The sequence below is a fragment of the Oncorhynchus kisutch genome, linkage group LG13 (genome assembly GCF_002021735.2).
Source record: "Oncorhynchus kisutch isolate 150728-3 linkage group LG13, Okis_V2, whole genome shotgun sequence".
Classification (NCBI taxonomy): Eukaryota; Metazoa; Chordata; class Actinopteri; order Salmoniformes; family Salmonidae; genus Oncorhynchus; species Oncorhynchus kisutch.
The window spans coordinates 73000147-73016256 of NC_034186.2; the positions used below are offsets into that span (position 1 = coordinate 73000147).

Below are 16110 nucleotides of genomic sequence, written 5' to 3' on the forward strand. Positions count from 1 at the left end.
ATGCATAGATAATAAACAGAGAGTAGCAGAAGCTTAAAAAATAGTGTGTGTGTAGGGGTGTATAGGATGATATAGTTGATATAGAATATAAAATACAATCATTTTGTCCGTCTTTATTTACTTACAAGTCATTAGGCATTTTATAAATAATATGATCAAGGCCTGAATGGACCAGTCATGTGCATCATCACGCAGAGCAGAGGTCTGATACCATACACACAGTTTAAAACAGGAGAGATGTTTGATGTAGGGGGAAGTCACATGGATGTCTACCATGGCTGAATGTGTCACTAAATTCAACATGATGACCATTCTTCCCACTCTTCAGAGGAAACTCAACTCAGCTGACAGTGAAATAACTACATCAAGCTCACAATGGAATAGACAAAAGTATGTTTGAGGATCAACAATGTTTCTTCACTGATCACTGTGTGGAGTGGTGATGGTGATATAGTCCAAACCTGTTTTCTCTGTCTGATTGTCACTAACCTAATTGGCATCCTCCTTCATGCATTTACATGAAAGGATTAGAGGTAGCCCACCACTTCATTTATTGTTTTAAACAGAGTGCATGCACTCCAGGTATGTTTGATCTTGGGATGAGGGTACAATAGGATTATCTACAGGTGGAACGGACAGATGTGAAAATACAGTTTCTTCTCCACAAATATTTTGCAACAGACTTGATGAATATTTTCATCATTCAATTGCCATTGATTGCTGTCTCCCATCCAGGGGGGGTGTAGCTTCCCTCCACTCTGACACCCCACCCTCATCAAACCCCAGCCCAGAAAATACCAGCGGAAAGGAGCAATACCATACATCTATCTGACATGTTAACTTATGGATTTACATGATTTAGTGAACTTATAGATTCCAGTAATTTCTCATGGATAATAAAAAGACTGTTTACATACTTAAATCATTTGTATTTGTAATGACTCGAGCCCCAAGGTTTCCTAATCATGTCACGTGGTCTGGGTAAACTCCTGGCCCTAGCAGCACTGACAGTATAGCTGACATATATATAATTCCCTCTTCCTTTTCTGTCATTGCCCAATCCTGTTACTGTGACTTGAAGATCTAGCTTTCCTTTTCTGTGGAACTTGGAGTCCTTTCCCACTTTACTACTTCTCCAGGGAATGTTAGGGAAGTTTTTATAAGCCTGCTGTAGGCTATGTTGGTGGTTTGTTTGCTGAGTCGCAGTGTGAGTGTGTTCTCACTCCTCTTAGCCTCCCCTCCCCCTTCCTTGATTCTAGAATCTACAACCCCTACCTACCTTAAGTGTGCTATGCAGACACACCCGACTATCCTGCATCAACCAATCACAGACAAGGGAGAGTCACCCAGGAGGTGTACTTCCTGTATTTGGTGAGAGAGGAATGGAGCAGGAGAGAGAGAGATAGTGAGTCAGCGAGCTTCATCTCGGGATCAACAGTAACTGATCACGTCAGTGTTGGAGGAAGGAGAACAGATTGATTTGTGGGATGAAGTCCGCGGGCTTTCATTTAGTTTGTCCAGATTCTTCTGTTCATTAACAGCGGCTGTGAAGACAAGACAGAGAGAACAATAAGAAGGGGAAGATAAGTGTCAATCTGTTCAGACTTGTTTGGGAATTTGAGCAAGGAAGGAGGGAGGAGGAGGGGTGAAACAGCAAGAGAGAGAAGAGCAGTAGGGAGAGGTTGACAGACAGATTGAGGAGAAAACAGATGCTGAGAGAGACAGAGGGTAAGGATTGGATTAAAGTTGAAATAGATCCCCCCCCCCCCCCCCAGCAGATCTGGAGAGGAAGGATTGCTTGTGTTGTGCAATCCTTGTTAGTTCACACTACTAAACTAACTGAGAGCTGCAGAGAGAGGGGAGACTGGACATCTCTAGCGTACTAAACTCAGGTGAGTCCCTTAGATCTCTTTACTGTGTTTCTCTGCTGATCTACCAGTCATTCTACAGTTCTAACATTGATTTATGGCTAATTTGTCTAGGGGTTTATGTGTTACATGTGTTTTCATTGTGTGTAAGAGTCCTGTTTTAGGGTTAGTTGGTGTGCTGTGCGATGTTATGTGGACTGTGCTATGCAGACGTGTGCTGAGCGATGTTATGTGGACTGTGGACGTGTGCTGAGCGATGTTATGTGGACTGTGCTATGCAGACGTGTGCTGAGCGATGTTATGTGGACTGTGCTATGCAGACGTGTGCTGAGCGATGTTATGTGGACTGTGCTATGCAGACGTGAACTGTGCTGCGTTCAGTAAATCAGTGTTCCCAGGTGTCACATTCTGCGGGGCTGTAACTGTCATTATCTACAACACTTTGCTGTTGGCTCTGTTGTTGTATAGATACTTGGCGCTCCAAGCTTAATGGGAAAATATAGTTTTTGAGTAGATTTTCTCTTTAAATGAACTCAAGCAGTTAGCAGTAGAACCCATTGATTTAAAGTGTATTGAATTACAGGGTTGGCTACTAAGTGTTGTCTGACTAAAGGTTGTGATGCTGTGGTTTCAAACTGATCGCATAAACACATTGTTGCCTGTGATTCTTATCATCATAACACCCACAGTTATAACACATTGGACTTGTGTTGTATTATAGTTACAGTATTTTCACCTTTTTGTAATTACATTTTTTTCTACTTCCAATTTGAATGAATGAATAGTGAAGCATTGGTCAGGGCTGGTAAAGACACTAGGCCACTATTCAGCTTCAGTGTTCAGAGGCCACAATAGGCCCAACACGGAACCAAAACCGGTTGCGACGTGCACTATCATGCATACATTTATTTTGTCCCCCCACATCAAATGCGATCACGACACGCAGGTTAAAATATCAAAACAAACTCTGAACCAATGACATTAATTTGGGGACACGTCGAAAAGCATAAAAAATGTATGGCAATTTAGCTAGTTAGTTTACATTTGCTAGCTAATTTGTCCTATTTAGCTAGCTTGCTGTTGCTAGCTCATTTGTCCTGGGATATAAACATTGAGGTGTTATTTTACCTGAAATGCACAAGGTCCTCTACTCCGACAATTAATCCACACATAAAACGGCCAGCCGAATCGTTTCTAGTCATCTCTACTCCTCCCAGGATTTTTCATCTTTGAATTTATATGGGGATCCATCTACACTTTCATAGTATTACCACGACAACCGGCAAAACAGTTTGTCTTTCAATCACCCACGTGGGTATAACAATGAGATGGGAGAGGCAGGACTTTCAGCCTGATCTGCGTCAGAAATAGAAAGGAGTTCTATTTTAGCCCTTGGCAACACAGACGCTCATTGGCGCACGCGAGCAGTGTGGGTGCAATAATTGAAAAACATGGATCTCTAAATTTATTTTGCGACGCACGCGACGTGTCCGGTCTTGTCAGCATGTAATGCTGTTGTTATCCTTCCATTTTCATTGATATCAATATTATTTTATCTCCATTTCGTGATTGAAAGTGTTGCTACTTCAAGTGATTATATTGGTTGTGGCAGTATCCTTGCAGAATGTCCAGATTGTGATGAATTATAAATTAATGAGAGAATATTACCATCTTTCAGGTTCTGAAAAAAGTATGTTACCATGGGCACCAAACGCCCCAGTCTGACTCCCTTTGATCCATCTGATCCATCCAATCAAAGCGCTTCCTACTTGAACCCTCAGCCAATCAGCCAGATCTGCCGTGAAACAAGTCCCAGACCTGGAACTGTGGCCCGGACAGACAGAGAGAGGGAGAGGATCCGAGAGGAGGAATGGAGGAGAGAAAGAGAAATGGAGAGATTTAAGGACAAGACAAGAAATAGAAGAAAAGAGATGGAACCTGGACCAAGAGAGAGGAACAGAGAGAAGGACTGTTCCCCCATATCCAGAGGGAGGGAGGAGGAAAGGGAATGGAGAGAGAGAGAAAGGGGGGGAGCGGGAGAGAGACGTGCCAATGGAAGACCTACTTCAAATCTGGAGATCAGGAACCACAGAGACAGAGAAAAGGAGAGAAAGAAAGGAGACACGTTTCCTACAATTATAAAACATAGCAAAGAGAGAGACAGAAGAATACGTGCATTTGTGGAGGAAGATGTGGGGAAAGAAGGAATGAGACAATTGGAGAGACAGAAGGGAACAGAGATGGACGACTGGGAGAGAGAACGAGAGACAGCAGCAAAGATACAGCGGTATCGAGATGCAGAGAGGGACTTCCAAAGGCACTGGGAGAGGGAGAGGGAGAGAATCAGGGCACAGGAGGACAGAGAGAAAAATGGAGGGAGGCCCATGGAGGATAAGACAGTGAAACGGAGGGAGAGAACGAGGGAAGCGGAGCCAGATTTCAGAGAGAGGAGAAGAGAGAGGGACTCAAAGGGCAATGGCCTATGGAGCAAAAGAGAGCGGTATATGGATGGAGAGCGAGAGAGGCCAAAACTCTGGCAGGGAGAAAGGGAAGTTCGAGGAAGAGAGGGAGATTCACAGAACTATTCGGATAGAGAGGGCAGGGATGGAAGGAGGGAAGGAAATACCGAGGGACAGAGGGACACCAGGAGTGAGGGAGACAGTGATGGAGAGAAGAGGAAAGAGAGAGTGAGAGATGACAACAGAAGAGAACTGAAACATCTGCACAGTAAAAGTGAGGGGGACACTGAGGGGAACGCAGCATGGGATAGAGTGAGGGAGAAAGAGAGACAGAAATGGAGAGGGGGGGAGATGTACAGAGAGAGGGATGGAAGTAAAGATGCTTATAGACAGAGAGTGAGGGACGGTGGCAGGGGCAGGGACATTGATGGAGAGAGGGACATGGACAGATACAGAGAGAGGGACAGGAGGGAAGTGGAGAGAGAGAGGGATGGGGTGAGAGAAGGGGGCAGGCAAGAGAACGGACCAAGGGAAAGGAGGGATCCGGAGAAAGATGGGGAGAAAACACTGCACAATGTAACAGGAGAGAGAGGGAAGCAGATGGATGGAGAGAGATTCAGAGAGAGGGAGAGATATTCCAAGGAGGAGGATGAAGAGAGGAGGTGCAGGGAGAAGAGGGACAGAGAGACAGATCCCAAAAGGGAGGGAGGAGCAGACGGAGCTAGTCGATCGCTGAGCGAGACAGATCCCAAAAGGGAGGGAGGAGCAGACGGAGCTAGTCGATCGCCGAGTGAGACAGCCCCAAGGGTGCCACCACGAGTCCAGAGCAGTGGAGAATGGAGCAGTGACATAGAGAGGGAAAGAAAATGGAGAAGAGGAAGAGAAAGTTATGAAGAGAAGGAGTCAGAGGGAGATGTGGACAGGGGGCAGAGAGAGTGCAGTGAAAGAGAGAGACCAGATAGAGTGAGGGGGAGAGAAGAAGGAAAGGAAGAGACTATACCAAAGCGCCCTGAGCAGAAGAAGATGTGGTTAGAACCACAGAAGGTCAGATATAACAAAGACTCCTCTTTAGAGGATGAGGTTATAGAGCGAGAAAGAGATAGGCACACTAACAGATGGAGACAGAGAAGTGAAGAAGAGGACAGATCCGTGGAACAAAGGACAGGCAGAGATAAAGAGAGGAAGACAGAAGAGGGAGAAGGACAAGAGGATAGGTCGGTGGAACAAAGAAAGTCCATAGACGAAGAGAGAGAAACTGATAGGGAGGGAGCGAGGGAGAGGTTTTTGGAGAGAGGGTTAAATGTAGATGAAGACGATGAGACAGAAGCCTGGAGGAGTTATAGCAGAGGAGAGGAACACCAGACTTACAGCGATGGAGAGAGAGAGGAACGCTGGCAGAGGGACAGGGAGACAGAGAGAGAGAATGTGACAGATAACACAGAAGGTGACAGAGAGAAAGAAGGAGGAAGTGATAGATATGCAGAGTGGGAAGGAGAGAGGGATAGAATCCCTTCCTCTGAGGACGGCTTTATCACTGTGTCCAGTGGTGGAGAAGAGGAGTTTGAGGACTGCAAGGAATTCGTGGAAGTTGGGTTCACTAATCATGTTACCAGGCAACCTGTTAGCTTTCAGGGGAGCGAGGGAGAGATGAAGAGAGGTGGAGGGAGAAGACATGAAAGAGAGAGAGAAAGAGCAGAAGGGTGGACAGAGCAAAAAGATGATGCATTGGAGGGAGAGATGAATGATGGAAAGGGGAAGAAGCAACCCACCTATGTATTCTGTGTGATTGGACAAACACTACCCAGGTCAAAACCCAATCAGACAGCAATCCTGGGTGACATGGAATCAGAAGGGAACAATCAGAATCCTGGTTATGGTCATAGGGACAGTGGTGACATCACACACCTCCCTCATGAGAACCCTTCCAGAGATGGAGACCAAGGTGCAGAGGATGAGAGAAAAATAGTGAGGGATGAGATCCATGTGCCAAAGGAGGAGAGAACAGACACAGAAGAGAGCTCCATAGTGGACGTCAGTCACACCACCCTAGAACGAGAGAGCGGAGAAAGACTGAAGGTCATGGAGGAGAACCCATACGCTGAGATAGAGCGAAGGAGGAACTCTGAGACCGAAAAACTCCTCAAAGAGTGGAGAGAAAGACATGAAGAGTACACAGAAACAAGAGAGAGGGACCCAACAGACAGGAGGAGGATGGAACCAGAGATAGGTCCATCTTCGCATCCCAGTGGAGAGTACCACCACCATGGGATCCCTGTAGTTGACCAAGCCACCTCTGACCAGAATGACCCTGTAGTGATGAGCCCAGAGGAAGCTGTGGCCATCCAGATCTGTATAAGGGGAGCCTGGAGCACAGAAGAGGAGGCCAAGCGCCACTCCCAGGCCTCACACATGAAGTGGGCCAAGAACGTATTGAGCGAGATCCTTGGCAGCTCGGAGGAACCAGCCCTCGGCAACCCCCAGCCAGAGTCACAGGGAGGTCAAGAGGTCAGCCAGACTACGAGAGGGACCGAGAGGGTAGAAGAGGAGCTAGAGGAAGAAAAGGACGAGACGCTAGAGGGGGGAGGAGCCTCACCCGTCTACGCCACGGTTCAGAAGAGGACGAAGCGTGGGAGGAAGTCGGTAGAGGAGAGGCTGGCTGAACAGGAGGCAGAGCCAGGGAAGCTGGAGGATGAGAGAGGTACAGGGGAGAAACTAACAGACGTGCATGCTGAGGCTTTCACAGCTATGCTTGGTGATGGCAAACCCATAGACATGCATGCTGCCCTGACCCTACACAATACTCATGGTGACACACCTACAGACACACAGGGAGAGGAGGTGGAGGGTAACAATGTGTGTGCGGACAGACAAACAGACAGTCATATACATATCCAGGTAGAGATGTTGACAGAGGTTGAGGGTGAGATGGAGAAAGGGGTCGAAGTTGGGGACGAGGTTCATATACTGGATGCAGAGAAAGAAGTGAATGCCCAGAAAGAGGAAGATCTGTTTCTCTCTGTGAGCAACACCCTGTACAAACCAACCAGCTGCCCCAGCCTTATATACAACCCTGATTCAGAACAACCTATCACCACCATAGAGGAAAAGACAGAGGAAGAAGGGGAGAAAGAGAGGACTGTGGGAGATGGGGAAGAGAATAGTGTGGTAGAGAGGAAGCAGGAAAGGAGGATAGAGGATGGGACAGAGGACAGGGGGAAAGTGGGAGAGGCGACTGAGGAGAGGAAAGTGGAAAGGGAGGAGGAGAAGAGGGTAGGAGGGGAAGAGGAGAGGATGAGGGAGGGCAAGGAAAATAGTAAAAAAACGGGAGGAGGGGGGGTGAAGAGCACTTGTAGCTTCCAAGATTTGGGCACCGATGTTCGGTATAGGAGGCTGGGGTTCCGCAAGACAACCGAAAGAAGAAACGAGGAAGAAGAAGGAAGAGGAGATGCAAGGGATCGCAGAACAAGAATATTCCAGGTGTCAGGTGAGACAGACAGAAAGAGGAGGAGGAATAAATCAAGAGAAAAGCAGCTCAACACCTCACACAGATTAACATTAGAACATCCTAATCATGATCTTCATGCTCAACTCCTTTCATGATCATCTCAATCATCTCATTTTGTCAACCTAACCAAACCTTTTAGAACACCAGACAGAAGAGTTCAAACTTTTTCAGTTGAAGACAGTTATACAAATGTTCATTCTTAGTTATTGATACTCACATGAAGAAATACTATAGTATACTATGGTATAAATACTATAATATAAACCAGGTGTTTCGAGCCCTGAACGCTGATTGTCTGAAAGACGTGGTATATCAGACCGTATACCACGGGAATGACAAAAAAGTACTTTTTACTGTTCTAATTACATTGGTAACCAGTTTATAATAGAAATAAGGCACCTCAGGGGTTTGTGGTATATGGCCAATATACCACAGCTAAGGGCTGTATCCAGGCACTCTGCGTTGCGTCCTGCATAAGAACAGCCCTTAGCCATGGTGAATTGGCCGTATACCACACCCCATCTCGCCTTTTTGCTTAATTATTCACTGTAGGGTTTTTGCGGACTTTACTGTTGTATTTGCTGTAATGTTTTTGCAGAATACTGGAATATTTACTGTAGTATACTGTAGTATTTACAGTTAACTATAGTATAAATACTGTAGTAAAATAACTGTAGTATATACAAAAGTAATTAATGTAGTGTTTTTGAGAATTGTAATATGCTGTAGTATTTACTGGAGTGTTTTTGCTGACGAGTGTTTTTGTGGACATTACTGTAGTATTTACCATAGTATTCTACAGTATACTACAACATTCTATAGTAAGTATTGTAATATTCTATAGTAAACTAGTATTTTTTCATGTGGGATCTCACAAAAATCTTAATGAGATCCAACCTCTGATGCTAACTAACCCAACCTTACCACAACTGTGGACTTCTGTTCTCCTGTTTAAATTTCCTTATAATCTTGGTGTGAATTTCATCATCAGTTCATCAGTTCAAGTTAATTTATTGCAGAGACTTACAAGAAACTGCCATCAGCTGAGTCACTGAAATGGGGGAAGGGGGCGGGGGAAAGGGAGGAGGACAGTGTAGGTGGAGACAGTGTGGCAATCCCAGAATCTCGCAATAAATAGGCAGGGTTAGACTGTCTGGAAAAGGAACTCATTATTCCTTATTGACTCTTCTATCCATTCTATCCCAGCTCTGTTTTCAGTTCAGTTCTGTTTAGAGCACACCACCTAGAGTGGAGCACAGCCAGGGGAGTTTTGCAAACAACCCAACCCAAAACAGCTCTGCCTGTTCTGTAGGCCATATTTGGCTGAGCTGTTCTCAGCCACAGTATATTACATTATTGGGTTATGTTGCTCTACCTCTCTGGACTACACTGGAACCAATATGTTCTGCTTCCAGATGAGGAGGAGGTGAGCGTCAACTGGGGAGACGTGGACCTGAGGTGAGTAGAAGAGGGGGCACATGTTATGTTAGTGCACTGGGCTACCACAGTGACTGTTTTATTACATGCTCATATTTTATTTTATGTATAGAGTCAGTCTTTTTATGTCATGCATGCAATAAGTACAGTTGTTGCCTGCTATTTAACCCTAACATTAGGCTCTGTTAGTTAGTGCCTGAGTTAAAATGTTCACGAACCGGCTCAAAGTCTGTAACAAAAAGGGAGACAACGTGGAGATTAGGGATAACAAAAATAAATGTATTAACTGCGGTAACGTAAATACAATTAACAATGGTGTGTGTAATCAGTAGTGTAAGTGAGTGGTTGCGTGCATAAATGTGATAATGAGGGGAGTTGAAAGGGGCCAAAGCAAACGAAAAAAACAACCACAAAAAATGCTACTACCAAAATCTAACCGTGTGTCTGCATGGAGAGAGTTTTCTCAATGAATGGGGAAGAGGTTTATTTATCCCGGGACACACCCGGGCCCAGGTGTGTCCCATGTCGCTGACGACCCGCTCAGCTCCGTTCGCCGAAAACAAGGAAACCAAGAGCAAAGAGAAAGAATACGGCAGACAGAGTGGGAGGGTCGTCACAAAATACACCACACTACTTCTGTAGATGAAGTGTGGACGGTTCCCTGTCCTGACTTCTGTCTCTCCCTCTGTCCAGGAATGTCACGGATACCATCAGAATGGATAGGAGGAACTCCAAATTCTACAGTGAGTATCTCTGCTCTACCTCAACTGCTCTACCTCTACTGCTCTACCTCTACTGCGCTACCTCTACTGCTCTACCTCTACTGCGCTACGTCTACTGCGCTACCTCTACTGCTCTACCTCTACTGCTCTACCTCTACTGCGCTACGTCTACTGCGCTACGTCTACTGCTCTACCTCTACTGCGCTACGTCTATTGCTCTGCCTCTACTGCTCTACCTCTATTGCTCTACCTCTACTGCTCTACCTCTACTGCTCTACCTCTATTGCTCTACCTCTACTGCTCTACCTCTGCCTCTACTGTTCTACCTCTACTGCTCTGCCTCTACTGCTCTACCTCTACTGCTCTACCTCTACTGCTCTACCTCTACTGCTCTACCTCTACTGCTCTACCTCTACTGCTCTGCCTCTCTTTTCTCTCCTTCATCCCTGAGGCACTCACATCCACTTCTCTGAAATGTATTTTCTATGTAATAATATGATAGTAATGTTAGTTCAATAGCACCTTTTATGCTACAATGAGCAGAGAGAGCTAGTCTTGTGTTTATGGCTATGTAGGTATGGAATCTGTGAAGGCACATGTGTTTCTAGGTTGACTACGCTCCTTGTAATTTGAAATGAAAAAGTCAGTAAAATCAAACAAGATACTGGTACTGGTACTGTTAAACAAACATGTCCATAGACAGATTGAATCTGAGACTAGATATGACTGTATAGCAGTGTACTGTGAGTCCCAAGACCGACTTCTTCCTGTGAATGGCTTAATCATGTATACAGCGTGTGCTTGATCCCTTTCTGTATTTTCCCAGATTGTTTTCCAGCTCAAACATGTTGTAGGTTTCTTCCACGGAACCTATAAACTGTAGGATTACATTTTCAGTTCTACTTTCTGACCCAATCGTTTAAACATACCAACATGGCAGCAGGTTTGCAGGTCTATGAGTCATGGTGAAATTGTATGAAATGGGGCAGGTGTGTGTGTGTGTGTGCGTGCGCTCCAGGGCCACAGGCAGGTTTGTGCAGGTATTCATATGTCTTAACGCCAATTAAAACCAACTGTTGCTGCTACAGCATAGCATTCCAAGAAGTGTAAAATGCAAACCATACACTCTGGCTAACCCACTTCTCTGTCTCTCTATACCTCTACCTTTTCATCTATACCCATTCTGTCCCTGTCTAACTTCTCTCCCTCTTACTCTACTCATCTCTCTCGTCACCTCTATTTGCCTCCCCTCCACCTCTACTCCTTTCTCTCTCTTCCCTCTCCCTCCTTTCCTCCCTTCGTCCTCTCTCAGATTCCCAGCTCTACCAGCAGTACAGTGAGACAGCTCAGAACAGGGAGATCCTCAGTCAGTCTTGCTCTGACGCCCTCTCCATCTACGAGGAGCTCCCTGTCCCCCTGTCCCCCGTACCCTCCTCTCTGGCCCCCTCGCTCCCTCCGGCACGCAGGCCCTTACCCTGTCTCCCCCCAGTCATCCACCCCCACTCTCTGTCCCACTCTGGATCTACCTCCAGTGGCACCAGTGCCAAGTTCCTACCCATCCCACAGCTGCCCCAGGCCCCCTCGGCCAGGCCTTCCTCTCCCCGCCTCTCCATCTCCCTCACCCAGTCCCCCAGCCTGTGGCAGGAGATCCCTGAGGTCAGGAACAGTGCTGAGTTTGGGGAGCTGACTAACGACCAAAGACGCCTGCAGGAGGTAAACAAAAACAAACAGTTGACCCTTCAACCAGCGATGTCGATGATGACATTTGCCAGGGGCCTAGTAGCTAATGTTGATTTTTTTTTTTTGAGCCTGGATCTATGGGTCCTCTGGGTATTTGGAACAGTGCCTGTAATCCCCCCCTCTCCCCTTTCTTTCTTCTTCCTGTCAGGTGCAGTTTGAGGTTGTAACTTCAGAAGCGTCGTACTGTCGTAGTCTGGATATTGTGGTGGATCACTTTGTCAAGTCTAAGCAGCTCGGGGAGCTGTTGACTACTCAGGACAGGAGCTGGCTGTTCTCCAGGCTGGCTGATGTCCGAGCCATCAGCCACAGGTGAGAGGACTGGGACTTATTTGTTTGTTCCTCAAGCTAGCAAACCCACAGGCTGAATGTCACGGGCCTCTCTATGCACCTCTTTATCTTGTTTCTGTCAACGTTTACCACATAGTCCTTCTCTGTATTTGTTGTTCTCGTAGTTTTCTGTCGAAGCTGGAAGAGAGGGTAGAATCTGATATGATGCACTTCACCGTGTGTGACATCATCGCTCGCCACTGTCAACGCTTCAAGAAGGTCTACGTGCCCTACCTCACCAACCAATCATATCAGGATGCCACTTACCAGAGACTCATGTGAGTCCTCCCCCAGGGTTCACTTACTGGACAGACTCTTTCTGACACTCTTTGTATTACTGCACATTTATATGTGTTTACGTTGACTTACAAACAGCACCTTCTTTCTCTCTGTCTGCCTTGCAGGGACGAGAACCAAGGGTTCAGGCGGGTAGTGGAGAAGTTGGAACGCAGTACAGTGTGTCAGCGTCTTCCTCTTCGCTCCTTCCTCATTCTCCCCTTCCAGAGGATCACACGAATCAAACTCCTTGTGCAGGTGTGTTTGTGTGACTGTGTGTATATTTTAAGTGCACAATCGAAGTATGCGACTCTTTATAATCCTCTCTTCGACTCGGTCTCACTCTCACTCTCCCCTTCTCAATCTCTCTCATTCTCCCCATTTCTTTCTGTATTTTTGCCTCAGAACATTGTGAAGAGAACAGCCCAAGGCACAGAGGAGGAGGTCCAGGCCATCAAAGCTATGAAGCTACTGGAGAGGGTATACTTACACCCCCCTCCCCCCTCCTTCTGGTGGTGCACTGTTACATGATGTAGCCAAGAGATAACTGTTAACCATCTCTCTTGTCTCCCTCTGTCCTTCAGTTGATCCAGGAGAGCAATGACAGTATTACTCAGATGAAGAGCATTGAGTCGCTGGTCTCTCTCAGTGCCAGAGTGGACTTTGAATGCAGGGTGAGTAATAAACTACATATCCCATGATCCCCTGCTTTAATGCTATCCCTTGAACATATCTGTGTTGAACTGATCACAGTAACAAGTTGCAATACAAGTACAGCAGCAAGCTTTAACCGAGTTTAACCTATGTATGTGTGTTGTAGACTCTCCCCCTGGTCAGTCAGTCTCGTAGGCTGGTGAGAGAGGGGCCGGTGACTGAGATGATGGATTTCTCTCTGAAGGAGACAGAGAGGAGTGTCTACCTTCACCTCTTCAATGACTATCTGCTGCTGTCGCTGCACAAAGAGTGAGTCCCCTCAGACAAACACACTCACACAACAACCAAAGCAAACCAAGCATTTGGAAATCTAGACTGATATCACTTTTTATTGACAAGTTTTTCAATGTTCTCATCATTGGGCATTATTTACTCTCCACTCCTCTCCTCTTCTCCTCCCTCGCTCTAGAGGGGGCAGGTTCACGGTGATAGACCATGCTCCAGTGTCAGAACTGAGAGCTGAGAACTGTCGGGTCAAACTGCACTCTCTAGAGAAGAACCTTTTCCGCCTCCACCTTAACAAGAAAGCCCTGCTACTTAGCACCGACACACAGTAAGACAGAGAGGGTTGTGTGAGTGTGTGCCTGTGTGTGTTACAAAGAATGAGAGTAGTTTAATCCACAGGTGTGTGTTATTGTGTGTAAAAAGTGTGTTTTCTTGTGATCTTTCAGGGGTGATAAACTGCGTTGGATCTCAGCTGTTTCCAGGCCCCATCCTGTTATTGACTACTCTACAGCACAAGGTGGGTTGAAAATTGCTATACTGCCATCCAGCCTAGCATGGCCAGACAATGGGGACATCTTGACCCTCATGGCCCTGCTGTATTTGTCCTCTGACCCGCTCTCCCATTCACAGACTTCACACAGATGCAGTGCGTCCGAGCCTTCGTTGCCCACCAACCAGATGAGCTGTCCCTGGAGAAGGCTGAGGTCATTCTCGTCCACCAGCAGAGCAGCGACGGTAAGGAAGACGGAACCACCCACTTCCTGATTGGGTGTGGGAATACACAACATCTCCATACCTCAGTGTTTTTGAGTGCTTAAAATGTGTTGCTTTTTTAGTTGCTTTTTGTTAAAACTCTTTCCCTTCTCCCCCTCCTTTCCTCTCCCCCTCCCTGTTTCCCTCTCTCGCTCTCTCCCTCTACCTCTCTGTCATTCCTCAGGTTGGGTGGAGGGGACCAGGCTGTCAGACAGACACAGAGGATGGACTCCTGAGTCCCACTTGGAAACCATAACCAGCCTCAGGGTCCGACAGCGCAACCTGCTGGACGCTCTAAAAATTACCACAGCCACGGCTGCAGTATGACATGCCACCCACTGCCTGACTGCACTCGGGGAATCCTACTCACTGTGTTACTGGGGACATGTGGATTTGGACAGTGGATGAAACATAGTGTTTCAGACTGGAGTTGTCCCTCCTGGCCTCACCCTGCTTATTGGGGATGAATGGCAAGGGGATGAATGGCTTTAGAGGGGGTGCCTTAGATGGGGGTGCCTTAGAGAGAGGCACTGGACTGACATGAATACCTTTTAACACTTACAGGAGTGTCAACGTAAATTATTGAAAGGCTTTTGGAGGTGCCTGGGAGTGTCTAGGGTAGCCTTGTAAATCGAACCCTGGCAATGAATGTCGATGGACTGTTACAGGATGTATTGGAAATCAGCCATCTAAAAACATCGTGGATTGAGGTCCTGTGGCCCCGGAGAAGGACAGCAGTTTCTCCATAACTGCTTTACTTGGGGACTTTAAAGACATGGCATGGGGCCTCCCGGGTGGCGCAGCGGTCTAAGACGCTGCATCGCAGTGCTAGAGGCCTCATGATACACCTGGGTTCGATCCCAGGCTGTGTTGCAGCCGGCCGCGACCGGGAAACCCATGAGGCGGCACACAATTGGCCCAGCGTCCTCCGGGTTACAGGAGGGTTTGGCTGGCCGGGATGACCTTGTCCCATCGCGCTCTAGTGCCTCCTTGTGGCAGGTCGGGGGGTTTCTCGACCTTCACCTCTCCCGAGTCCGTACAGGAGTTGCAGCGATAGGAGAAGACTGTAACTACCAATGGGATATCATGAAAAAGGGGTAAAAATACAACAACAAAAACAAGACATGGTATGATGCACCATGGCAGTGTTTTGCCATAGAGGTTATTGTCTTTGAACAAAATGTTTCTACATATTCAGGGCAATGTATTATTTGTGTATATTACAAAGATTATATAAATTACTTTTATGGGGGGTACTTATTGGTTGACGGCTCAAATTGAATACTTCCGCTGCTCTATATTCACTACATACTTCAGTATAAGACTGCCATAGTTGAAGTCATTTGTGGTGACGTCTAAATGAGGGGTGTTGTACAAAACAAATGAATCAGCGACTTGATCATCTTTAACCAATCAGAGTATCAAAGCCAACGAAAAATGTTTTAAATGCCCCTTTACCGATGTGTGCTCCTGATCTGGCCCAACCCATCGGTTTCTGGGACCAATCAGAACGGTTAGACAAATGTTTTAAATGCCCCTTCACCGATGTGTGCTCCTGATCTGGCCCAACCCATCGGTTTCTGGGACCAATCAGAACGGTTAGACAAATGTTTTAAATGCCCCTTTACCGATGTGTGCGCCTGATCTGGCCCAACCCATCGGTTTCTGGACCAATCAGAACGGTTAGAATGTGTTTGCTTTCTAGAAATCATCAGGGAGGTATTCAGAACGTAGAAGAAACTAATGTCTGTGGGCATGGCGTAGCGTTTGACTGGAACAAGGAGTTAGGCGAGGATACTTAATCCCCTTTTGAGATACAGAAGACTGAGATAAAGAGAGAGTTTGCACATTGTTAAGAATGTTGAAAGGGCTGTAAGTGCAATACATTTCCAGAACTGTGCATGTAGCCTACACAATATCATTTTATGGCAAAATAGGTGCAATTATCAAAATAAGCTGTTCTGTCTGTGTCGAAGAGACTGAGAAGTATGCTTTGGAAATAAATGGCCTATGTGAAATACTTTTTCATTTTCTGACTTTTCTTTTGATTGCAAATAGTGAACAGCAGGAGAACTTGGCTACGC

At 46.4% G+C, this 16110-nt stretch overlaps 1 protein-coding gene across 2 annotated transcripts; it reads left to right on the forward strand.

Moving 5' to 3' along the window:
• Window positions 1-1355: 1355 nt before the first annotated feature.
• On the forward strand, window positions 1356-16049 carry LOC116353137 (trichohyalin). 2 transcript variants are annotated; one of them, XM_031787236.1, is made up of 15 exons: window positions 1356-1892; window positions 3547-7811; window positions 9248-9290; window positions 9963-10012; window positions 11304-11704; window positions 11880-12040; window positions 12184-12336; window positions 12463-12592; window positions 12740-12814; window positions 12919-13008; window positions 13155-13297; window positions 13458-13601; window positions 13720-13790; window positions 13904-14008; window positions 14211-16049. In XM_031787236.1, exons 2-15 carry the CDS (start codon window positions 3569-3571, stop codon window positions 14351-14353), a joined length of 5952 nt encoding a protein of 1983 aa, XP_031643096.1. In that variant the 5' UTR covers window positions 1356-1892; window positions 3547-3568; the 3' UTR covers window positions 14354-16049. The 2 variants fall into 2 exon arrangements, with proteins under 2 accessions (XP_031643096.1, XP_031643097.1); XM_031787237.1 differs by having other exon boundaries at window positions 1357-1892; window positions 3547-7025; window positions 14211-16044.
• Window positions 16050-16110: the final 61 nt, after the last annotated feature.